We start from the raw sequence: 26,768 nt of genomic DNA, 5'->3' as shown, positions 1-26,768 counted from the left end.
ATGTTTAAGGATAAAGATGTTTGAGTATAATTATGATTAATTATAATTATTTAATATATTTGAATATTTATTATAGAATATTATGTTTTTATTATTTTAATTTTTTTAATATTTATAAATATTTTTTTATATTGTATTATTCTATACAATTTGAATATATATAAATCTTTTTTCTACTGTTTTCTCTTATTCTTTTTATCGTGGTATCAGAGTCATAGTATCTTTCTTGAGTAGGATAGGTTGTTTTTTTTTGTGAAATCACTGTATTTTTCATATTTTTTTGTGCCATTTTTTTCTTCTGTTTTATCCATGCTTTGATATTTTCTTACCTCACCGATGAACTCATTCACTAGTTACTTATTCTCATAGAAAAACCAAATGTTTTCCATCGCCTTTCAATAGCCATCTCTTTGTAATTTGTCATTTTTTCAATAATTTTTCGGCAATTCGCCATCTTTTCAACAGTTTTTCGGCAGTTGGCCACTCTTGTAGCAGTTCCTTGTGTGTTTTCTTCTGGCTGTTCCGTCTGAGTTTTCTTGTATCAATTCCGTCTGCATTTCCTTATGGCAGTTCTATCTGCGCTTCCTTTCGACAGTTCTGTCTGCACTTTCTTCCGACAGTTCTGTCTGCACTTCCTTTCGACAGTTACGTCTGTACCCGTTCTTTTAGTTTATGCATTTTTTTTTATTTCATTGTTTTAAAAAAGTTTCACTTGAGTTTGAAGGGGAGGTTCGAGTATAATTAGAATCAATCAGATCAATTAGCATTATTTAACATATTTGAATACTTATTATAACGTCTTTATTATTTCGATTCTCTTAGCACCTATAAATACCTTTCTATATTGTATCATTCCATACAACTTGAATACACACAAATCCTTTTTCTATTGTTCTCTTTTACCCTTTTCTAACATGTTAGAAAGGCAAGAGAGAACAGTAGAGAAAAGAATTGTGTGTATTCAAATTGTGTTAAAAATATTATAAAATATATTTTTTTATTTTAAATAGGTACTATTATATTATACAATAATGAGTTTTGCTAATAAATATTCTAAAAATACTGGTTAAGGTTATTTATAATAGAAAGTTTTAAAGTTTTTTATTTTTATTTTTTTTCAAAAAATGTATCACAAAAGCATTAAAAACTTCAAATCTTTTTGTACAAAAAAGAAACTTTACATTGAACATCTTAACAAATGTCCAAAGAATAGTTGTTAGCTCAACTTATAATTAAGCAGTTTAGAACTCTTTCGGTTGAATTCCATTTCAATGAATATGATTATGATTTATGAATGTGTTGTGTGTAAAAATTAAAGTTCTCACTTGAAGACCATACTCCAGTAACAATATAAAATACTTATGTTCTTTCTATGTATTACTAATACAACTTTTTATTTATTACAATGAAATTTATTTGTTGCAAGGGACCAACATAAAATACTTGTGTTCCTTAAAGAATTTGGTGTTTAATTATTTCTTCTATGACACGGTAATCAATTAATATACGTGGTTTATATTTTACAAGATATTATGGGAAGCGCGCTGTCACGGTAAATTTTAGAAGGTTAAATTTAACAGTGTTTGTAGAGTTTTCTAGAGTATTTGAGAATGCTCTAGATGGTTCTGGAACGTTCTAGAATGTCCTAGAAGTTCCTGGAATATCCTAGAAGGTTCTAGAAGACTCTAGAAGATCATAGAGTATTCTAGAAGAGTGTAGATGTATATAGAAGTATAAAGAGTGGTATGGAATAATCTAGAAACAATTGGAAAGTTGTAGTAGGATAGATATTTGTAAAGAAGATTCTGGAGGATTAATCTGGACCGTTGATTAGATTTGATCTTAACCATCCATTGAGGAGGTGGATGGCTATAAATAGGAGGTAAGAGTTAGTGTAAGGTGTGTGAATCATTTGTAACAAACACTTGAGCAATAAAGTGTTCTTCCACCAAAGCTTCCTTTCTCTTGTGTTCTCTTGTATTCTTAGCCTTCTTGCTAAGTATTGAGGGTTAGGCTGACTTGGTCTTAGCTCAAGAGGTTGAGTAAGTCCGAGTGCCGGCACGGTAGCGTTGGAGTGTGTCCAAGGCCGTGACAATTTGGTATCCGAGCAAGGTTCGAGAGGGAGCACAAGTCGCTTGTGGGAATGGCTTCTAGTATCACCATGGAGCATGTTGAGTCTCAAAGGGGAAGGGATACTATTCTTTCTCAATGGGGAGGCAAGAATGTCCGTTCTTCAAGTGAGCCTAGAGGTAAGGACTCTAACTTCTTAGAAGAAAGAGTTTCTATGTTGGAAAATGTTCTATCCTCTATGGATGAGCGCTTCCAAATGATAGAACATGACAAGGAGACCCTCGAGGCTCACGTATTAGGAGAACTAGATGCTTTCAAAGAAAGCATGCTCCAAATTGAAGAGAAGCTTGAGAATTCCTTAAAGATATTTGAGGAAGTTCGAGTTTGGTTCGAAGAGGCAAAATCTCGACCAACCATTATAAGGGAGACGACAAAGATTGATCTCCCCAAGCCAAAGGAGTTCAAGGTTTGATGAGTTGAAGGCTGCTATCACAGAAGGACCAGTACTAGCACTACCCGACTACTCAAAGGTATTTGAAGTCCACACTGATGCTTCTGACTACGCTATTGGAGGAGTTCTGATGCAAGAAGGACATCCTATTGCCTTTGAGAGTCGCAAGCTGAATGATACAGAGAGGCGATACACTGTCCAAGAGAAGGAGATGACCGCGGTGGTGCATTGTCTGAGAACTTGGCGTCACTACTTGCTTGGTTCACACTTCATCGTCAAGACAGACAATGTGGCTACAAGCTATTTCCAAACTCAAAAGAAGTTAAGCCCCAAACAAGCTAGGTGGCAAGACTTCTTGGCTGAGTTTGATTTCGAATTCGAATACAAGTCAGGCAAGACTAATGTGGTAGCAGATGCGTTGAGTCGCAAGGCTGAGTTGGCGGCTATTTCTATGGTGGAAGGAGATATTGTGCATACCATCAAGGAAGGGTTGCATCACGACCCATTAGCCAAGAAGTTGGTGGAGTTGGCTAGAGAAGGTAAGACCAAAAGATTTTGGTTAGAAAATGACCTTCTCTACACAAAAGGGAGAAGACTATACGTTCCTAAATGGGACAATCTGAGAAGGAAGTTGGTAAGAGAATGCCACGACACCAAGTGGGCTGGTCACCAAGGTCAGCGAAGGACCTTGGCACTCATTGAATCTTCTTATTATTGGCCCCAAATGAGAGATGAAGTGGAGAGCTATGTGAAGACTTGTCTTGTGTGCCAACAAGATAAGATTGAAAATAAGACACCAAGTGAGTTGTTGGAACCTCTGCCTCCTTCGGAGCGACCGTGGGAAAGTGTCTCTCTAGATTTCATCTCTGCCTTACCAAAGTCCGAGGGGTTTGGATCTATTCTCGTAGTAGTGGATCGATTTTCGAAGTATGCTACCTTTATACCTGCCCCTACTGACTGCACTGCAGAGGAAGCAGCACGACTATTCTTCAAGAATGTGGTGAAGTACTGGGGATTGCCTAAGAGCATCATTAGTGATCAAGATCCACGCTTCACAGGACGACTATGGACAGAGCTGTTCAAACTCCTTCATAGAGTATTCTAGAAGAGTGTAGATGTATATAGAAGTATAAAGAGTGGTATGGAATAATCTAGAAACAATTGGAAAGTTGTGGTAGGATAGATATTTGTAAAGAAGGTTCTGGATGATTAATCTGGACCGTTGATTAGATTTGATCTTAACCATCCATTGAGGAGGTGGATGGCTATAAATAGGAGGTAAGAGTTAGTGTAAGGTGTGTGAATCATTTGTAACAAACACTTGAGCAATAAAGTGTTCTTCCACCAAAGCTTCCTTTCTCTTGTGTTCTCTTGTATTCTTAGCCTTCTTGCTAAATATTGAGGGTTAGGCTGACTTGGTCTTAGCTCAAGAGGTTGAGTAAGTCCGAGTGCCGGCACGGTAGCGTTGGAGTGTGTCCAAGGCCGTGACAGCGCTCTCTTTTTTTCATGAAATGTCTTTAAGCTATGGAAACTATAACTTTATAGGCCTAGGTGAATACTGAATACCATAAGTGCATTAATAATAATAATAACAATAATAATATCTAATTGGTATAAGTATATAAAAGAGTAAAATATACTTTCGCTCTTCGTTTGTGACTTTTTCAAAAATTTCTATATTTAATTTTATTTAATTTTATCTCTATATTTTCGATTTGTGTTTAAAGTACCCCTAAGAATTAACTCCATTAGAGATAATTGAAAGCGGACCAAGGATAGCTTTAACAAAAATTAAAAACATTGAGGACAATTTATTGAAAAATTGTGAGTGATGCATGCATCAAAAACTGAGAAGGCTTACAAGGAATAAAACTTCCTTTCCTTAGACTTCAGAATTTATAACAAAAATTAGAACAGGTTTTGCTAATTGGACTAAAGAACTCAACTTTATCCACATTCAGTGTTAAAAAACAACAGAAAAATTTTTGCATGAGTCACTGGTCAAATTGTTAGAGCTACATTTAATAAAATGAACATGAAAACACCATGTATAGACAATTAGACATACATCATGACAGAACAACATAGTTCAACAGGTAGCAGAGCTTTCAAATTTGCGAATGGTCCATGTTCGATTCCGGTTCACGGGTATTGGTCCAAGCCGTCCGGTTCAGTCCGATTTTCATAACTATGGTCTAAATCAGAGGAAACAGGAAAATCTTCACAAAGTGGATATGCACAGTATTCATTGGGATCAAATCCAGTATCAAAAATCAAAATCTATATACCAACAAATGCTAAAAAGACATTATATTACAAGTGGCAACATTAGTGATACTAATAGAACCAGTGGTAGCCTCATCTCAAATTAACATAGAATTAAAACTACCTCCAGTTCATGATAGATGTCGCTCTGAAAAACATTTGTACATTAATGGGAGTAATTTATCAGAATACAAAATTTTCAAAGTGATATTGTGAACTCGAGGAAGTGATATCTAAGAAAAAGAACAAATGATGCTACAAAAGAAACCATCCTTCGGCCAGATTTTGAATCAAATACTTGAATGAAGGTATAGGAAGAACCAAGAAAAAATTGAAGGACAGCACAAACCTTCAATTTGCATTCTCAGTTCGCCCCATTAAAAGAGTAAAGGTGAGCACAACAAATGGCAAAAACAACAGAAAAATTCATGAAACATGCCTAAAACATGACAAAATAGTTTTTTAATAAAGTAACGACTCGTGCAATCTCAGCATTATATTGAGAAGCAACAGGGGTGATCAACTTGATCTTCAATTCAAGCTCCCCAGACTCAAGTCCAGCCCGTAATTCACCTTCAAAAGATCATTCTTGATCTTCCTATCCATGAAAGCAGCCCAGTTATAGGAGTTGAAAGCTTAATAGATATTGGAGTTGAAAGCTTAATAGATATTAAGGGTTTTCTATTCAAGCTTCTAACACAGTATAAAAAAGGAAATATCTAAAGGTTGGACATGTCAAATGCCAAGAAAAGAATTTTGTTTCTCAGGGTTCAAAGTAATCATTAATATCATAATACATAAATACGAAAACATTTGAACTGTCAACAAACTATGACATTTAGAAATCGGATAAATACCAGGAAAAACTGACCTCATTCAGGTACCCCAAAGGTTTCTAGCAGAGTGCAATTCAGCTCTTGATTCCAAACAGTGATCGAGCAGTTATTAATGACCCCGGTTTTTGCTGTTTGATACAATTTAACAAATCATTGCCAGATTAAACATATGACACAGAGCTAATATAAAAAGATAGAACACTAAAGAGAAAGTAAATCCTTATTACCTGATTCCCCAGCTTGATCACAAAAAAAAACAATCATTGCTCATGAAATTCCAGATCGCTAATTTTTTTCCTTGAACAACTATGACTTTCAATAGCCTCAAGCCCTCAACTGTTTGTGAGCTCCGAAAAACACGTTAAATTTAACACAGTACAACGGCACATAAAATTGGTAATATTCACTTATTCAGTAACTTTCAAACAACAGAAACTTAATATTGAAATAGTTTACTACTATAAATTGTTTTATGGGAAACTACTGCAGATATAGAAAACAACAGATGAATATATAAGTACAGAAATTACCAGTGTAATTCCAGATAATTTGATTGGAATGCTCTAGCGATAAACTGAGCCTTGTAGGAACTGAAGATGTAAGGTGCATCAATGATTGATCATGTCAATTAATATGTATAACCATCTATTCCCAGCACAGATGAGAGCATCAACATCCATTCTTGCAAAGCATTTGGTGCATCCTTCTTAACCATTACTTCTAGCCTTCCAATATCTTGCTTTGAAACTCCATAATTCAGCAAACATTGTCCAAGAGCTCTGAATGTAAAATCATCTGGTTGAATTCCGGATTTTTCCATTTCCTTGAAAGTCTTGGTAGCTTCCTGTGGCCTCCTAACAAGAGAATACAAGCCAATTATGTTATTATAACTTAATAAATCAGTGAGGAGTCCTAGGTTTCTCATTCGTTTCGCAATCTGAACAGCTTCGTCCAATCTCCCAATTTTCTTATACATGCGTAACATCATTGCATATGAGAACTCATTTGCAACACCTTTCTGCTTTAAGCTCTCAAATATCTCAATCGCTTGTTCAACCATTAGTCGCTCAGTATAAAGATCAAGCATACAATTAGAGGAAAATATAGAAGGACCCTGCTCTGATGACTGAAGCAACTTGTATGTTTCTTGTGCTTCTTTCAAGTACCCTACTTTGGTATACAACTTCATCAAAGAGTTATCTATAGTTGGATTTCTTGGAAAACCTGCCCATTGCATTTCATCAAGATAACTAACAGCTTCTTTAACACTTCCAGCATCAGCAAAAGCATTGATTAACACCCCATAGATAATTACATCAGGCTGGACATTATATGCAATCATCTCCTTGTATAATCCTTTTGCCTGTTCCAATTGGCCTAACTTTCCAAAGCTTGTTATCACCGCGGCATATGGAATGCAATCAGTCACTAGTCCTGCATCTTGCATTCTTTTCAAATAAGCTTTTGCAATGTGTGGCCTGTCAGCAGTGGCCAAGATATGTATGAGAGAACTGTAGCTACACTTGTCTGCAATAAAACCATATGTTTCCATACTGTCAAACAACTGACATGCTTTATCATAGCATTTTCCAACCCCATAAGCTTTAATCATCACATTAAACACAAGGACGCCAAGCTTCTTCCTTTCTTTGCAACAGTTAAAGACTCTCTCTGCTTCTAAAGTATACCCTTGCTGGCCATATGCATCAATAATGGCGGAATAACAGTCCGACGTAATACTCCCAGCTAGATGAAACCTCCTGAACCACAACCATGATTTCTTAAGCATACGCAACTCTACATACATCCTAGTCACAGCAGATTGGGCGAATTCATCAATCTCAAGACCCTTCTCATCCATCTCCTGCATGTGCTCTTCGGCTTCAAGGACCATTTTCCTTGTGGAGTATGCATGCAAGAGGGTACGATAACTAACAAGGTCCGGTTCAAGACAGGTCTCTTTCATCATTGCAAAATACCTCACTGCCAAATTGATATTATTATGCTTAATATAAACAGAAATAAGTATGTTATATGTCCTTGCATCAGGTAGGCACCGAAGCTCCACCATCCTCTGCAACAGCAAACTAACTTTCTCAAGGCATCCATGATTTCCATATAAATGAATCATTGTATTAAGTGTCACTGTGGTCAGAGATACACCTTGTTTGATCATCTTAGCAAAGATTTCAAACGCTGCCCAAAGTTGGCCAGCTTTACCATACATGTCAATCAAAGTATTATATGTCCTTGAGCTTAAACAAACATTGGTATATGATAACACATTGTGGCCTACTTTTGAAGTATTATTACTCCTCCTTAGTCTCAGAGGTTCACCTGTTGAGTACCATTTACTAAAAAAATCGTGAGCTTTCTGGTACTCTCCATTCCTCTTGTGCAACTGAACAACAATCCCCATTGTGATCTCATCAGGTTCCATTCCTTGACTTCGCATCTTCTTAAGCCAAACAAGTGCTTTGTCTTTTCTCTGTCCACCTTTACCATAAACATCAATCAAAGTTCCATATGTGGAATTCACAGGTTCAACCCCTCTTGCATTCATCTCATCCCACAAACTCTCCACAAGGCACCACTTTTGCGCCTCGCCTAGGACCCTGAAGATAATGTTATAATGAATCACATTCAACTCATAACAACCCTTTTTCTCAAGCCACTCAAAAATCTGAAGAGCCCTCTCCCAAGAAACCTGTTCCTTCAAAATAATACTAATTTCCTTGCAGGTCAAGGCCTCTTGCCATGGCATGAGAGCCTCATCCAAGTCCTGAACAGTACTCAGAGCCTGAAGAATAGAAGGAATGCGTCCACCATAACATACCCATTTCGTCAAACACCTGATGTGCACCTTGTTATGCTGCAAAACAACAGACCTATTAACCCTTTTCTTTAGAATCCCCAAATCCTGTTCCAAATTCAGGCTCTTTGGTGGAGTGTGTTGGTGTTCTATGACATGTTTTGTGGAATTGGGGCTATGGAGAATGCGGACAAAGTTGTTGTTTTCAGGCAGAATTGAGGTGGAAGTTGACGTTGAAGTTGGGGCAAGTGCATTTACATCGTTCAAACACAAAGGGTGAAACTTCAAAAGCATTTCCCAAGAACAAAACTATTGAGAATTGTGAAAAAAACCTGCAACGAATAATCCTAAATCCTTAAATAAAGTCCCATTGAAAGTATCACAAACTTTGGCCATCAGATTTTGCAAATATATCTACAATTCAAGGTAAATCAAATCAAGTATCATAATGGAGTACCATCAGATTTTGCAAAATATTTACAAATGCAAAGACACTTTAGAAGCAACACATTCAGTAGAAGGCACCTTATGTTATTACAGGTTTATCAACTCAGGGGCTTAAAACTATGGTCATCGTAACAAAACATAAAGTTTAGCATCCACAAGAAAGTTCTCATAACCAAGAATAATTCAACTCCCAAAGAGATGCCCCCATGATAGCATATTGAAAGGCTAGAGTTTATAACCACCCATGTTCTACCCAAAAAGCCAATGACTTGAGAGCAACACCCAAAAACAGAGATATTTACCATGAAGATAGGAAGATAAGTAGTCCTCATTCAAACGCCATATATATAGATTTTTTAACATCCAATGAAGGTTTTGAAAATTGAACCGGTTATCAAATCGCTCTAATTATTGGTTTATAGTTTAATCGGTTTAATTGTGATTCAATTAGAATAACCGTTTTATAATAAAATAATAAATAAAATATAAATAAACATACTAAAACATAATCATAGTCTAATATAAATATTAAAATGTCATCCAAATTAAAAATACTAAATCAACGAAAATGTTATAACCTCATCCAAGTACAAACCCAAAAGTCAAATAACAAAAGAAATATCCAATGCCAATATTAAAGTTTGTTACCAATTATCAAAATCCGCAAAAATCTATTCTTCTTAATTTAAAACAAGTAGAAAAAATTATGCTTCAAGTTTTGTGAATGGCTTTAATTCAATAGGCAAGGGACAACGGTGAAACAATAGAAGATAATCATAATACTAGCCTATGGTTAAATACTTATTGGATATGAATCAAGAATTCATTCCTGAACATTAATGTAGTGCATGTATCCTCCAAACCCAAATATAAGATGCATTTTGTCTTCGGTGTAAATTTTTTATTTTTAAACTATAAATCCATAACTCAAATTACATCATTATATTTTTCTGTTATCATTCAAATCTCTCTCATCAAGTTAGATATATTTTCATGACATTATTCAGTCATTCATGGAACTAGAATCCAATGTTTTAAAATAGCGGCTTTAAGACCCTCAATTTCCCTAAAACTTTTAACCAAGAAATCTCATCCCTACAAGATGAGAAAATTAGAATTTTCTTGGTATGCTAATATTACACATGATAAAAAAAACTGAGAAAAGGGAGTAACAGCATTTGCTGCCAACAGACCTGAACCACAAGAGCTTCACCGAACGTCCTGAAATCTGTGGCATAGAGAGGTTCAACTGTTAAACCAAAACCAAAAGAAGAGCCAGCCAAATTGAGTTTCCCTATTCAAAGCTCAAATTCCTCTTCTGTAGAAACCATTACCTTTTAAAAGCACCAAGAAAGAGAATTCATAAACACTAAGTACCAAAAAGTACAATAGATCATTTCCAAACTTTAAAGCAAATAATTTTATCTATCGTACCCATTAATTGTTTCATCTTCTTGTTCATCGATATTGTGGCATTAACAAGGAAAATATGTGAATAATCTTCTTATTCATTATATTTTATTACCGATTCTTAGAACCTTGTGTTGTGAATCTCTGGTAAAATTGATTAGCATTTATTCTTACTATGACAAATTTCTTTTAGAATAATTAATTAATACTTCTTAATATTAGAAGAAATCTGTTCATGCTAGCAAGGTTCCACCCAACTAAATAGTAATAATCAATGAAGACCAAATAATAATACCTCTTTGACAGGTCAACCTTTTCGGATTTCACATTTATTCTTCTCAAGAGCTTCTCAGATTTTGCTTCAGCTTCAGTGGTTCTTCCTCTCTGAAAAATACCTCTAACAAAATAAAATCAGCACTTAAATACTAGATTTACAAGATGATGAATGACTTCGGTTATCATAGTAATATTAACTAATAAATAAAATGAAATTTAAATACCTGAAAAAATTCTAAAATATCTCGGAATAAGTTCCTCTGGCTATTAAGATCCTTTTTGGCAGAATCCTTGCCACGGGCCTCCACAAAAAGGTTTCTGTATTGATTTATGACCTTCCCTTTCAATCCTTGTAAATATATTAATTGGCCAACCTACATTGCTTCTCACTTCTTTGATCGATGGATGTTCTTATCAAACAATAACTAAGAAAAGAAAATAGTTATTTCTTAAAGGTGAACAAGCAAATAAAGGTGAAAGGACTTGGAAGAAGAGAGAGAGTCAGCAGGTATATAGAAGCTATTAGCTATATAGCTAGTGGTAGAAAAGAAAGATTAGAAAAAGAAAGAATTTCACACATTCTGAGAAAGAAGGATAATTTAATAACATAACATTTTATAAAGGATAAACAGAAATTTTCCAGTTTAAAATTCAGACTATTGACTCACCAAAGATAACAGAAACACGGTAACATTCACCTGTTTCTAATGCAGATATGAAGAAGAAAATTGATAGAGTAATATGCATGGGATTTTGAACATAAAAGGGACTTCTAATTTCATTCTCCAATGACATCTAACATTAAAATAATTTGGGTCAAAATGTCATTAAGAGATCATGCTATTGGTATACTAGTACTATGATCCAAATCCAGAAGAAGGACTACATGGAGAAGAATGAGACTGTTTAGCCCAAAAATCGCGCAGCACGATATTTCACTATAACTGAAACTTGAAAGTAGTAACTAGTAGTAGTAAGTATTGAAAGGATAATGACAAACAAAAAAGAATTCTCAAAATTTTTCATTAGTAGTACTCAGAAACTCGGTTAAAACGGAACACAAATTAAACCAAGATCCACTAACAATATCATTCTATAGACCTAACACAAAAGAAAATAGGTTGAAACATTTCATCGAACATGTTGAGTGCATTCAAACAAATAATAAATAGAGCATTCAAAGAAATCTGGTTGAAGCATTTCATCGAACATGTTGAGTGCAGGTAAAATTAAAATGATATAAGAGAATTCAAAGAAACAATCGCAAGTATGAACATGAGGATATAATCATAACAGTAAATTGCAGCAACAACAAAGAAATTACAGGGAAAAATATAGTAGAAGAACGATTAAATACTCACTATCAGTGTTCGCACACATAAAAGAGGGCAAGAGAAAGGACGATGCGGGGGACGACGAACAGTGAAAGGCGAGCGCGAACCGCAACGGTGAACAGCGAACGCGAACTGCGACGCAGCGACAGTGAAGGTAATGGTGTTACTTTCTCTATTTCTCGTCTCTTCTCATTTCTGGTGAATTTGTTTGACGTGAAAATGGGAGGAAAGGAAGATGGAGGGAAAGAAATAGGAAGGAAAATACTTATTTTCTCTTGTTTGGTTGAGGAGAGAAATGGAAGAGGAAAAAAATAGATGAAAAAATATTGGTAGAATTTTTTAATTTTTTTTTTTTAACAATAAAAAGAAAATGGAGAGAAAATTAAATCTCTCTTTTTCTCTTTCTAATATTATTCTTTTATTTTTTTTCTATATAATTTATAATATAAAGATAAAATTGTCTTTTTATAATATTTTTTTTTTATTTTTCTTTTATCCAAACATATCTAAAGAAAATAAAAATCCACTCAATTTTTTTCCTTTCTTTTTTTTTTATTTCCTTCCTTTCTATTTCTTTCCTTCTAACCAAATATAGTCTTCGTCTCAAACGGCAGAGTAAAAGGAAGTGTGAAGAGAGATATAAATTTCATTACTGACGGTAAAAAAAAATTATATTATAAGTGTCACAATGTTAATTAATGAAGACCCTTAAAATTAGGGTCACAAATTTAGTGTAACTATATGACTAATTTGGTGTAGTGTAATGACCTTATTAAAGATCTAAATTAGATAATACACTAGCAGCTTGATTCATCTAGCAAGTAGCAACACAAAATCTATAGTTATAGGAATTTTTAGCCACTGTTAATTTATTTAATGCACGATAATCTATGTTGAATCTCCATTCACCAATATAAGATCGGTAACAGGTATGAACTCTACTTGATGAATAACACAAACTACTGTCTTTAAACTCAAATAACCTAACAAACATTTCTGTGATTCCACAAATAAATTAAAAAAAAATTAGTTAAAACAAGTTATTCATATTTTTTTATTATTTTTTGGTGACTGAACATAACACAAAAAAAAGCACCTAAGAGAAAGAGTATCACTCCTCTCTAATAATAATGTCTAAATTATTAGGAGGTTGTAACCACTCTAGGTACACCTGCTTGTTTAAAGCAGCAGTCTTAGCCATTAAATCAGCCGCTCTGTTACGCTGGATGAGCACTAAAGTAGCTGTCCAATTGCGCTGAAGCATCTCTTTGATTTTGCCAAGCAGATCAGAGTCATTCGTAATCATGCTGGTTGTGCCTCGCGAAACAAGAAGAAATGCATCAAGATTATCAGTTTCACATATGACCTCTTTACACTCGCAATCCCAAGCCATAACAAGCCCTCTCCAAATAGCATGAAGCTCACAAGAGAGAACACTAGAAAGAGGTATACTGGCAGAACAACCTTTCATCCAAATTCCCATGCTGTCTCTAATAATACATCCAAAACCCGCTAATTGCCTATTTTCAAAAACGCTTGCATCGCAGTTCACTTTACAGACATTCATTGGAGGTGGTTCCCAGTTATATTGCAAAGAAGAAGGAATAATATGTTTTTGGTTGGTAACAACCTTAGAGAAATCGCGAGCAGCATGTTGAACTAAGTGAACAATTTTCTCCTTACTCCATGGATCATCTTGATTGAAGATGTCATTGTTCCTATCCCTCCAAATCCACCAAAAGGCCGCTGCAAAGAGAAACTCATTTTTGTTGAGGTTAGAACGAATCCAAGACACAAAATCCAAACTAGAGTCCTCAGCGGTCATTCCCAAATTTAAGCTAATCCAAATCTGACGAGCTTTTTGGCAAGTCCTAAAGGAGTGGTTAATATCCTCTAGAGCAAGATAACATCGCTGACAAAAATCAGAAGTAGCAAGACCTCTTTGAAACCGGTAACTAGCTGTGGGAACTCCGTTGTTGAGACAAAGCCAGAGCAGACACTTTATCTTCTCCGGTATTCTCAAGCGCCAAAGCCAAAGCCAATTTTCATTATCGTTCCAGCCAAATTTCTTCTTCAATAGCCATTCATACCCGCTTTTAGTCGAGTAGGTGAGAGTATTTGAGTTTGTCCAAAACCAACCTGTTTTATCTCCTGCCTGCTTGATAGGATCAAAGAGCATCAAATCAAGTTTAACTTCTTCCGGAATCATTGTGCAAAGAATATCCCACCGCCAATGTCCATGGTACCAGACATCTTCTAGCTTCAAGTGAGAATCAGAGATGTGCACAAAAGGAACCAAAGGAGCTAGTGTTCCACATGGTCGCCAAGCATGATACCAAAAGGATTGAGACATCCTGCCTGTACACCAATCAAAACCATCACGAAGCTTTTCTATTGTCTTATAAATCGCTCGCCAAGTGCTTGAAACATTATTAGAAAAACTGGATGAAAAGCAAGACCTCCCAGATAAATATTTTGCCAACATAATTCTTACCCAAAGCTTACCATTATTATGCAGTAATTGCCAAACAAGCTTTCCTAATAAAGCAAAATTTACACACTGGGTATCTCTAATTCCCAAGCCTCCATATTTTCTTGGAGTGACAACTTTGCTCCACTTGACATAATTTAAGCATCGCTCCCCCACCTTTCCCTTCCACAAGAATTGTCTAAGCACAGAATCAATTTTTTGACAAATCGAAGTAGGAAAAAGAGTCACTTGCATCTGATAAATAGGAAGAGAAGAAGCAACATATTTAATTAAGCAAAGCCTGCCTGCTCTGTTAAGGAGCCGACCTTTCCAACTAGCCAGCCTATTCTTGATCTTCTCTAAAGAGTCCGAAAAAATAGACCTAGCAGCTCGAGGATGATTAAGGTTCACTCCCAAGTATTTGCCTAGGTCACTAGTAAAAGGAATATGAGAAACCCCAGACAACATTTCCTTCCTTCTATTAGAGATATTTCTAGAACAAATAGCTTTAGATTTTTCAATGTTAACCTTCATACCTGAAGCTTTGCAGAACAACTCCAAGGTGTGCACAACATTCCGAACTTGATTTTTCTTCGCTTTACAAAAAAGGAGGAGGTCATCTGCAAACATCAAGTGAGAAACTCTAGGTCCTCCTCTAGAAACAGCCACACCATCCCAAATACCCTCGTCAACTTGTTTGGAAATGAAGCACGCCAATCTCTCCATGCACAAAACAAATAAATAAGGAGAAATTAGATCTCCTTGCCTGAGCCCTCTGCGAGGTTGGAAGCTGTCCAATCTATTCCCATTCCAAAGGATGGAAAGATTTGAAGCCTGAACACAATTCATTACAAGCTCCTTTTCTAGACTTTGTCCGCTTAAGAAAGTGAATAACTTCTTGGGCCACAATAATATTATCAGGCGCTCCTCTATCATGTATAAACCCTCCCTGAGTTGGGCTAACAATCTCATCCAAAAAAGGTCATAATCTATTAACCAGCACTTTAGTCACTAGCTTATAAATTACATTACAAAGGCTTATTGGCCGAAAATCCTTCAATCTAGTTGGAGGGTCGCATTTAGGGATAAGAACAATCAAAGTTTCCAACAAAGAATGGCTTAAAGTCTCCCCTAAGAATGCTTTCTGAACAGTACGCCACACCTCATGACCCACCACATCCCAATATTCCTTGAAGAAAAAAACTTGGAAACCATCCGGCCCAGGAGCTTTGAACGAGCTCATATTATCCAGAGCTTCTTTAACCTCCAACATTGTTACTGGTTTAGACAAATTATCACAAGCATCCTGGCTAAGAGATGGCATAGGAATTTCTCCCATGCAATTAACCTCAACAGGCTCAGTAGAACAAAAAATATTTTTAAAAAAATGAACGACCTCTCTTTGCAAAACTTTCGGATCATCAGACCAGGACCCATCACTGACCAGCAACCCATGAACCTTGTTAGATTTTCTTCTAATGATGGTTTTAATTTGCACACATGCTCTTGCATACTTTCCCCTCTCTGCAGACTTGGTGGCTAAATCGATGCGGATCGGTTTACCAACAGCTGACGCAATCATTTTCATGGCTTTCTCTTGATAATAGTTAATGTTTAAACCTGTGATTCTTATCCAAACCATGGTAGATCCAAAAGTATTTTCACAAGGTCTGAATGAAGAACTCCAAGGTTTAACCGCAACATAACTACCAGTAATCATCCACGGTCCTCCAAGTAGAACTTTTTCTCTATCCTCCAAGAGATCAAATTTAACTAAGAAATAGCCAAAACCGACATCTAGTACCTCATATCCTCCTTTGGTTCTCCAGACTCCTTTAAGCCTGTGCGTGATCGCCGTATAGCTAAAGTTTTTTTCAAGAACTTTGATCACGATGACATCTTTGTAGGGCTCTGTAACACCCTACCACACTAAGCTTTACGCTTAAGTCGTAAAACGAAGGTGGTGTGGTATTACGACCTCTAAAATAAAATGAGTACATATAATAGCAGAAGAATTATAATATGCTAGGAGCCTTGAAGAATAGGGGAAATAAAAATCGTGAGATAAAAGCGCAACGCTCAAGGAACGAGTTAACTTGCGGGATAAGAAAATCGTAACTGTCAAACATAAGATAACAGAAGTAGGAAAAGAGTGCCAAAGATACAAAATAACAAGCTCCTAACTCAGCCTGCGAAGTCAAGACTAGCCGGAGAATATTTACACATATATACATACATATCAAAAACCCAAAAGTACATATACACAATCCTGCCTCTCCATAAACCTCTAAGAGGATCAAAAAGAACAAGTTATGCAGAGAGAAAGCTAAGTACATATATATTTATCACTGTACAATAAAACTACCCAGTAACCACTCCGCTTCAAGAGTCCAGATGCCTAACGAGGTGTCTCTTGACCTGCATCTGAAAAACAACAACATAGTATGGAATGAGAACCGGAGGTTCTCAGTATAGTAAAGGTGCCACACACATAATATATAAGGTCCTGGGAATGCCAGAGGCAATCCTAGGACGCCGACACTTAGATTATAGAGCTTAAAGTATTAAACAGGAGCCATAAGAGGTGGTTTTCTAAGAATATTTAAACCTAACTGAATGAAAGAAAAGAGAAGGCTTCGGTCTTCTTAAGTGATGGGCTGGTTGGGCCCACGGGCCCGGTTTGGGCCCGGTTCGGCCCGTTCGGTCCAATCTTAGACCGATTTTCTCGAAATTAGTGTCAAAATTCTCGTTTCGATGAGCTCTACCCTAATTTAATATAATATTCACATTTCTAATCCTCCTTATTAAAAATTAATTTATTGACTAATTACCTACTAATTTAACCGGGGTTTACAGGCTTTGCCAATATCTCCTTTGCTTCTTCAGTGAACGTCACAGTTGGTATCTCCGAATCGCCTTGCTTACCAACTACTGTAGCCATCTTATCCCCATCAAGAGAATCAGCAACCTCCAAAGCTCTCCTTGTTGAGGCACCCACAACTTTATCTCTGAACGATATCCGCTGACCTTGAATCTTGTTATTGTCTCCTTTAATTCTCTCCTTTTCACCTGATGCATGCCCACCTCCACTCTCCCCTTATTGCTCTCGCCGGCATGGCCGGCTGCCTCGCTATGTGCCACCCTCGAAGACTCTCCCCCGCTCTCTCCACTCTCCATTTCAAAATTCAAAATAATAAAAAATGTCATATTTTTTTATTATGCATAAGAGACTAGATCATAATGCACACGATAAATAACAAAAAAAAAATTACCTTAAAGATATGAGAACTTGTATGAGCATCAACATCACTAAAGGATCATCAAATAGATATATATTAGAAGAGAAAGTATAGAGAGCCAATGGCCTAAGCGTACAATGTGTACAATGGAAGTTTATAAAGTATTAGAGATATGACCATTAGTGTTACATTGTTATATCAGGTTACGTTTTTGGGATAAGTGGTTTCATGACATGGTATTAGAGTTCTAGATCCGAAAAGTCAAGAGTTCGATTCTTAGTGAACCCCAAAATCAGCTTAAGCTTTTTGGATGAGTGGTTTTATGATATAAGATATTTATTATCCCTAGGTATCCAGATTTAGCTCATTGTACATATTATACACTTAGGCTATTAGCTCCCTAGCAGTATTCATATTAGAATCTTGATATAAAGCACAAGCTATTTGAATTCTTTGTTTTTGTCCACCACTCAAATTTATCCCACGTTCACATATAATTGTTTGGTCCCCAAATGATAAATTCTCAAGATCCTTCTTTAAGGAACAAGCTTTAAGAACCTTCTCATACATTTTCTTATCTATTTTCTTATCAAACTATATATTATCTTCAATTTTCTCATTTTGTATCCACGGTGATTGAGCAACATATGCTTTTTTACCACACACTTTTAGAATTTCTGAACCTTGTGTGTCTCCACTAAAAATGATAAAAAAATTTATTTGTTATTTACCTTCAATAGTAATAACAGTATGATCTAATTAGAAAAAAATCAATGCAAAAAATATACGATATGTAGTATAAGTCTAATTATAAAGCTTAGACAGTTATCTATGAAATAATTTCTATTCAAGGAACGATTGTGAAAAAAAAAAAATTTCTAGGCAGGTAATGATAAAATCCAAAGAAAAAAAAAATCTGAATCAAAATATTTATACAATTAATAATAGCTATGTGCCTAAAAAAAACAAGGAAAGAAAATAGTTGATGAAATCTATGTGAACAATGAGAGTTATATATACTAGAATGAAAACAAGCTTGAACAATAGTCATAGGCCATCGAGCATGAACATCTTAAATGAATTCATCCACAATTGATAGATACTAAAAACAAAGGTGTGACAAACATCTACTAAGAAAATATTAACTAATCAACCAATGAAAACTTTAAATAAGAAAAAAAAATCTAACAAAAACATTTTACTCATAAAGACGATTTTTAGGTAGCTCTTGATTGTTGGTTCCAAGTGGAAGTATCTATCACAATAAAAAATTCAATTTATAACAAGTTAAAAAGAGTTACTAGCTTTACCTAACAGATTATCTTAATAAAGTCAAAATAAAATTAAGATAATCAAGCTCCTTTGTAAATAACACATATTACACCAGGTAATAAACTGAATAATTAAAAAAAGTATATTAATAAAATATATTTTTCAAAGCATTCTAACATGGATAAAAATGCTTTAAACCAGATAGAGTATTGTGAACCATTCAAAATGTTTTAAATTAATTAGCAAAGTCAAAGATATAATAAATCAAATGAATAAAAAAATAAAAAGGTAATAGCAAAACCTAATTGAAGCAGCTATTTGATCTGGAAGCCTTCACGAAAAGCACCTCAACTCAAGACAAAAATCTTTTTCATTTAAACTAATATGCAAGTGACATAACCAATTGAGAAGATCAGAATAAAAGTAACCAAGTTATTTAAAGAGATTGAACCATATTGTTACTAAGAAATATACAAGAGGCATATAAAACCATACTTAAATTAATGCTGCAGTAAAGTAAAACATATTACAACAAATAATCACAAAAGGAAACCAAAAGTTGAATAGGAAAAAGGTACAGGTCCTTCCAATCTCTTACACATAAAGCCAATCCAATTCTAAAACCAAAGACCTTGTACTTCTAGAATATTCTGAGCCAAAATTAAAACCATAATGATAGCAAAGAAGAAATGACCATTAGCTGCTAATAGGAAGTCCAAGAATAAATATTGACCTAATTCCACTTTAAATGAATGTTTTTAAGCAAAAAAGAAAAACATTCTATCTTTAGAAAAAACTCAAGTTTACCTTTCTTTCTTCTCATTAATCCTACTCATTCTTCTCTTAACTCCAACCAAATTGCATAATCAAAGAAAACCTCCAAAGACAGAACAATTTCTAAAAAGAATAAAAAAAAAAACTTTTTAGATAAATGATAGGCACCATTTCTTTAGTTACCCTTTCAGATTTTTAAAATAGAAGCAAGACAAACCATCCATGATATGTTAACCATGATTATTATGCAAGTGGTTCAACAAAGTTAAATATATAATGGCTTTGTGGACATTAACAGATTTTAATCTAATAATTCAATGATCATAAATAAAAGTGGAGACAAAATAATCAAACCAAAAGGACGATAACATACCTGAATATCCAACTTGCAAAACAATTGAATGACTGTGATAATTTATCATAAGGAGACTATGATCCTTGCAAGCATTGCCAATGTTAGTACATCAACAACATTAACACCAGTAGATTCTGTTTTCTTAGCCTCAAACCACTCCAAGTTAAATGCACTAGTGAAATCATCAACATTAAAAAATGAGTAAGCTTACTAGTATCAATATCAACCAAGATTCATGACCTATCTTCTAAGCTCCCATTTCCATACTCAAAGGGGATCACTTGATTCTGACAAATTTATAAAAATATTTGTAAAAATTATTTTCACACTGCAATTTACAACTTGATTTAGATATTGAATGGAATATACTAAAAATATTTGATATTGAGCTTTCTCTTCTTCTTTGAATAAGTAAAACAATCAATTTAATTAGTAGAAAAATCTAAGAGCAGAACCAGAATCAGGATTTAGAGTGAACAAAAAATCTGAACAAAAAAGAAAAAACCATATACAGCAACGCCAACAACTCTGAGCACGACTTAGCGATGTCGAGGAGAAGACATATACAAATCTTGAGGAAAATAGGATTCAAATTTTGTAAGTAATCAAGAATGAAAATAAGAAAGAAAGAGCAATGTGGAAGAACGAACTAGTGACAGGGAGAGGCCGTGATAACTCAGATTCGTGCACGGTAGAGGAGCGGGGAACGGTCGACGGCGGCGAGAAGAGGATGTCTGGATAGCCACGTGACTCAAAGACGACACAAACGTGCACGGGAAAGCAGAGAACAGGGGTAGGTTATGCATACCGTGAATGAGGGATTTGAGGTTTCACGCATTGTAGAGTAGAGGGTAATAGTCGAGGCGGTGAGAGAAGGTTGGGTCGGCAGCCACGCGACTCCACAGTGACATAGCGGCGCACGGTAGAGCAAAGAACAGGGGTTTGCCCCTTCCACTCTCCTTTCACGAGTTTCCCACTGAACTGATTTGGAGTGAAATTAGTATATTGCGTTAGGGTTAGTGGCGGGGCTTCATGGAATCAATGCTTATCCAAGTTGATTCTGCGTCACATTGAAGAGATCGGATGCCAATCGCAGCTATCTTGGCAAATTGCAGCAGAGGGAGAAACCGCAGACAATTTGCCGCCGCTATTCTCCATTTTTTCTGTAGTGATGGAACTGTCGGAAGGAAGCGCAGATAGAACTGCAACAAAAAAACACAAACAGAACTGCCACAAGGAAATGCAGACAAAACTACCACAAGAAAAGTGCAAACGAAACTGCCGGAAGGAAATGCAGACGAAACTGTCGGAAGAAAATATAGACGAAACTGCCACAAGAAAACACAGACGAAACTGTCACAAGAAAAGTGCAGACGAAACTGCCGCAAGAGTGGCCAACTGCTGAAAAGATGGCAAACTGCCGGAAAACTGCTGAAAAGTGACAAAGTGCGACAATATGGCAAACTATCGGAAGGTGACAAAAAACATATGGTTTCTCCATGAGAATAAGTAAGTAATGAATGAGCTAATCGGCGAGATAAGAAAAGCATCAAAGCACTGACAAAAGAGAATGAAAAAAAATGGCATGGAAGAAAAGTATAAAAAGCACAGTGATTTCACTAGAAGAAAATCAACCTATTCTCCTCAAGGAGGATACTATAGCTTTGATACCATGTTAGAAAATGTAAGGGAAAACAGTAGAGAAAGAATTTGTGCCTATTCAAATTGTATAAAATAATGATACAATATAAAAAGATATTTATATGTGTTAAGAAAATCGAAATCATGAAGATGTAATAATATCCTATAATAAATATTCAGATATGTTAAATAATATTAATTGATCTAATTGATTCTAATTACACTCTAACAGAAATAATAATAATAACAACGAAAAATTAAAGAAAAGGAAAAAAAATGAAGATACTATATATTTGACCATTATTTGAATTTTGAAGTGCATATATATATATAGTTAATTTGAAATAACAAGTTTAATCAAATATAGTTAATCTAAGATGCGCTCATTAATCTCTTAAAATATTCAATGTTATGGCAAGCATCCCTAAAGGAATTCATGGTGGAGTTGATGTCTTGGCCTTGGATGATAGAACGCTTATTTTTCTGGGCTTGGTGCCATGATTGGAGGGTGACATTACGGATGAAGAGATCACATGCCTTGGCCAAGACAACCGGCACCTCGGCCGAGATCCGATCAACGTCTTCTTCGACCTTCATCATCTTCCTAACGCGATCGAGGGAGAACAGGCCGCTTTTGAAGTCGCTGGCCTGTTCCACCTCGCGGCGTTGGAAGGACCATAAGTTCTCAATCTCTATTTGATGTTGATGAGTACTATTTTGGTTTCCCATTGTGTTAATTATTAATTTGTTAGTGTGTTTTTGAAAGGGAGAAGATGAATGGTATGCATTTTATATAAGCTAGGGTTCTTGAATTGATTGTGCTTGTTAGGAGACACAACACATGAGGTGGAAATGAATGAAAATAATTATGTAATGAATGAGAGATATATAAGATATATAAAAGATATGCATGCTGGTGATTTCTTTAATTTTGTTGCAACTTATTTTGATTATTTAATGTTTTGCTTCTGTCTTTGGGATATGGACGTGCATGCATGTTAATTAGATTAATGGTTTTCATTATATGCATGCAATACAATTGATAAGCCTTATGCCTTTCAGCTCACGAAATGAGTCTCAAACTCGGCCACCCGGGTTTAAACCCGATCCGCCACTCGAAAGGCCCAAAACCGGCCCGATAAGAATTCCTAACTGACTTTCGAATTCAAATACCTCCCTTATCTTAACCAAACAAGATAAGATATGATATTCATCATCACCTATAAATAAAGGACCAATAAGGTCCCTCAGGTATTCATTCACTCCTCACATTTTCCACCTCATAGATCCATTCTGACTTGAGCATCGGAGTATCTTTACAGGTACCACCCCCATTGCTCCAGTCAAATAATCCGGCATCCGTCTCAACCTATAAGTTTCCGATCTATCTCTTAACCCGTACCGGAGGTATCCAGTACAGTATCCATTGCAATGCATTCTTGAGTTCCATGGTAATATATATTTTATTGATGTACTTCTCAATGTTGAAAAAATCGAAATTTTACGTGAAATCGAAAAAATACATTAAATACGTGAAACGTAAAATCTTAACAAGATTTAAATCGTAAAATCGTCAGATTTAGTACAAATTTCGTAAAATTGATTGACTTATTTAAAATCGTAATATCGAAAGATTTTAAGAGTTAAATCGAGATTCTAATTACTATAATACTTTTAGTGTTGCATATCCTTTTAGCATTTCTATTTTCTTCTTCGACAAACAGCAATATACTTTCATCAAATGATAGATTATTTTTGCTTTTAATAATGTAAAATCCATATGCGAGATTTAATAGTGATATATTGAGAATGGAAATTCATTAGCTCAGTTCATAATCCAAATGAATTAAGTAAATTAAAGGTACTATATTATATCTTATTTTTCTCTTTTTTTAGTAGGACCAGTATTTAGATTATATTATCAAGGACTGACCAATAATCCAATTTCAAGCATATATTTTATTACTTTTTCTATGAAAATTCCAATAGTAAATCCAAACTCAAAATTTCGGCATTGCAATCTTATGTTAGAGTTAGAATGACAATCACTTGAATTGTTTTACTCATAATACGTATGTTTCTAATCTAACCGAATAATTACTATTATTTGGTGCAACATAAAAAAAAGTAAAAAAAAAAAAAATACATTTGAAATGAAACATTAAATTATTGATCGAATAGGATTAAAATGAGTCCAAAATTCAAACGAGATAATAACAGAATTGGAAGGTTAAATTTTTTTAGTTCCTGAAGTTGCACTCGAATCTTATAGTAGTCCCTGAACTTAAAAATTTCTCAAAGTCATCTCCGAACTTGCACTCCGAGACTCAAAGTTGTTCTTCCGGCAATTTCTGGACACCTGGTGCAACCGGAAAGCTGAGCTGGCAGCCTTCATGACACGTGAGCCTTACTGAAACGACGCTGTTTTGGCTGTGGTGCCAAAATGAGATGAAACGACGTCGTTTCATGCTGAAAGCCTCCTTCCTCCTTCCTCCTTCCTCCTTCCTCCCTCCTCTCAAAACACAAAACAAACACAACAGAGAGTGAGGTTTCTTCTTCTTCGAGACAGTCACCAATGGCACATTTGCGATTGCATTAACCGCACCAATTTCAGTCAAAAACTCAGGCCCTGGAGCATCGCTGTTGTCATCTCCTTCATACACAGAGTTGGGAAGGCTAGTTTCTCTGACACAGGTAAGCCGAAAATGAAAAAAATATGTACTTTCTCTGTGTTTTGATGTTGTTGTTAATTTAACATTCACCAAAGTTCAAGTCGTTTCTTTCGAATGTAATCTGTGGCTATGAACGTCTCTGTTTTGGGCTCTGTACTAGGGTTTGATCAGTTACTAGGTTTGTTACGGTGGAAAAAAAAAAGAAAAATTCAAATAAAAAATGATACCTGATGTTATTTCTCAGTCTTCTATAGTGCAACTCATTGAAACTTTCATCAATTTTCCTTTTTCTCGTTTTTATTCTGATTGCTGTTGATTTGTGCTGGTTTTGTTTCTTAATTGTAGAAGTTTACCTGATTCTTTAATCAAATTGATGGTCGTACTTGTTGCTATGTTTTGAAGATTTGTTTAATGGAAAAAATTATTGGTGAGAAACTGTCTGAATTTTACTGATATTCTCATACCTTTACTTCGAAAGAGCAATTTGATGGGTTGTCCTGATCAAGCCATTTGTGTATTATTAAGTTCTGTTTAAATCATACAAACGGTTAAATCGGATCCTTAAAGGTCACCAGATGGATGAAATCTTTAGCTTGTATTTACTTACAATGGATATCATTTTTGTTTCTTACTTATCCTCACATTTTTAAGTTAGGATTAGCTAGTGATCTCCAATGTGATGTTGATGTATAAGAGTCCTTGATGAACAAGAAAAACAAAGTCATGTTACCTTTTGTGTGTTAATATGTAAACTATCCCTGTGGTATATTTGGGATTGTTTTTCTAGTTCTGTTGAGTGTAGATGTTTATTTATCTAAGGTGGTGCAAAGAAGGTATAAATTTGCTGTGACCATTTCCCAGCGAGACCGGAGTTGATCTGAAACTGAGTAACTATCATAGGGTAGTTACTGTTGAATAGTGCACAAATGTGGAGTAACTGTGTGTAAGTGAATATCTAAGGTGATGCGTTGTATTTCCATACTTCTAATGCTTCTGATGCTCTTTGTTTTGGTCATCATAAGATTATACAGTTCTCCCTTTGAGCTACTGTTTGTTCTAAAGCAGAGGGTTTCATTCATGTAGCTGATATTCACTTCCATAGACATTCATCAGTTTCTAATACCAGTTAGAAGCAACTGAGTACATTAGCATTGGGTCTTGTTGGACGGCTCTGACTAGGTATGATTACATATAGTTGTAAATGGCACTTCTTCATTCTGGAAATGAAGATATGTAGGCAGATAGCTATTGAAGATACAAAAGCTAACTTTGCTCCGTTGAAAGGCTTTACATTCTATATTATGTGAAAAGCATGGTTTCCTCAAGATCTATGTTTAACACAATGTCATATACTAACATCATTAGGCACCCTTTTAAGAGTTACAGTGAAAAAATAAATAAATTGTTCGAGTGGTTTTCAACTTTATTCATCGAAATTCCTTGCTACATAATTACATACTTTTTGTATCGTGGCACTATTTCTATCCAATATACACTGCCTAGTTTCGTAACAATTGGGTAAATCATATGCCACAATTGCGTGATATCTATGTACTTATGCCATAGCTCGTGCTTGCCATAACCGTCGGGCTTCAAAGATAGAGAAGACAAGAACACAGAACCGAGGAGAAGAGAACAGAGTGAGCACTGTGGCCTTCAAATTTGGGGATTAGGGTTTTAACTTTAACTGAGGGACCAAATTGATGTGGGAGAGTTTACTCTGCCACATCAGCTAGCCGTTGTAAGGCCCACGTGTCACGAAGGCTGCCAGCTCAGCTTTCCGGTTGCGCCAAGTGTCCAGAAATTGCTGGAAGGATAACTTTGAGTCTCGGAGTGCAAGTTCGGGGATGACTTTGAGGAACTTTTAAGTTCAAGGATTGTTATGAGGCTCGAGTGCAACTTCAGGGACTACATTGAGGCTTATCTCGTAGCCTGAGAGACAAACAACGAAAGCAATGAATACAAACATAATGATTTATACATTTTAATATATCAAATTAAACATAATGAGGAATGCTAGGGGCCAGCAACTTTTGTGATTTGTAGCCATCAAATAGCCATCAATTATGGTTTTAATGGTGTGAGATTGGTGTGAGATTTCATCTAATGGCTCACTTTTCTTTGTTGGTTACATACTGGCCAAAATTTAACAAAATTGCTGACTCCTAGACTTTTCCTCAAAAGATATTAATTCATTAGTAGAATTTTGTCAAAATCTATTAACATATTAAATTTTTCATAGTTTAATATTAAAAAATTTAGTCAAACTTTAAAAAATCTTAAAACTGTGGTAGTAATAAGTGGCAAGAATTCTAACAGAAATAAATGTCTCTTCTCTTTAAAACTGTAATAAAGAAAAAAAGAATGTGTAATAAAAAGAATGAACAAAAAGATAAATGTCTAATTATCAATTTTTCTTAAAAAAAAGTTCTCTTCGTAAATAT

General features: G+C 35.2%; 1 protein-coding gene and 1 long non-coding RNA gene across 7 annotated transcripts in view; one reads left to right on the top strand and one right to left on the bottom strand.

Moving 5' to 3' along the window:
* LOC107612721 (pentatricopeptide repeat-containing protein At3g23020) lies at positions 5,253-12,116 on the bottom strand. 6 transcript variants are annotated; one of them, XM_021110214.1, is made up of 6 exons: positions 11,929-12,116; positions 10,587-10,992; positions 6,153-8,766; positions 5,850-5,958; positions 5,658-5,750; positions 5,253-5,384 (listed from the first exon to the last, which is right to left on the bottom strand). In XM_021110214.1, exon 3 carries the CDS (start codon positions 8,726-8,728, stop codon positions 6,251-6,253), a length of 2,478 nt encoding a protein of 825 aa, XP_020965873.1. In that variant the 5' UTR covers positions 8,729-8,766; positions 10,587-10,992; positions 11,929-12,116; the 3' UTR covers positions 5,253-5,384; positions 5,658-5,750; positions 5,850-5,958; positions 6,153-6,250. The 6 variants fall into 6 exon arrangements, with proteins under 6 accessions (XP_020965873.1, XP_020965871.1, XP_020965872.1 ...); XM_021110212.1 differs by lacking the exon at positions 11,929-12,116 and having other exon boundaries at positions 10,587-10,688; positions 10,792-11,156; XM_021110213.1 differs by lacking the exon at positions 11,929-12,116 and having other exon boundaries at positions 10,587-10,675; positions 10,792-11,156.
* The window catches only part of LOC110266158, a 21,820-nt gene continuing 4,390 nt past the window's right edge, over positions 9,339-26,768 (top strand). Inside the window, exons 1-2 of the long non-coding RNA XR_002353151.1 lie at positions 9,339-9,731; positions 25,190-25,195. This is a non-coding gene — a long non-coding RNA (uncharacterized LOC110266158). The remainder of the gene's footprint in view (positions 9,732-25,189; positions 25,196-26,768) is intronic.

Source organism: Arachis ipaensis, chromosome B08 (assembly GCF_000816755.2).
Source record: "Arachis ipaensis cultivar K30076 chromosome B08, Araip1.1, whole genome shotgun sequence".
NCBI lineage: Eukaryota > Viridiplantae > Streptophyta > Magnoliopsida > Fabales > Fabaceae > Arachis > Arachis ipaensis.
The sequence above is the reverse complement of the archived record's forward strand: the minus strand, read 5'-3'. Positions and strand labels throughout refer to the sequence as shown.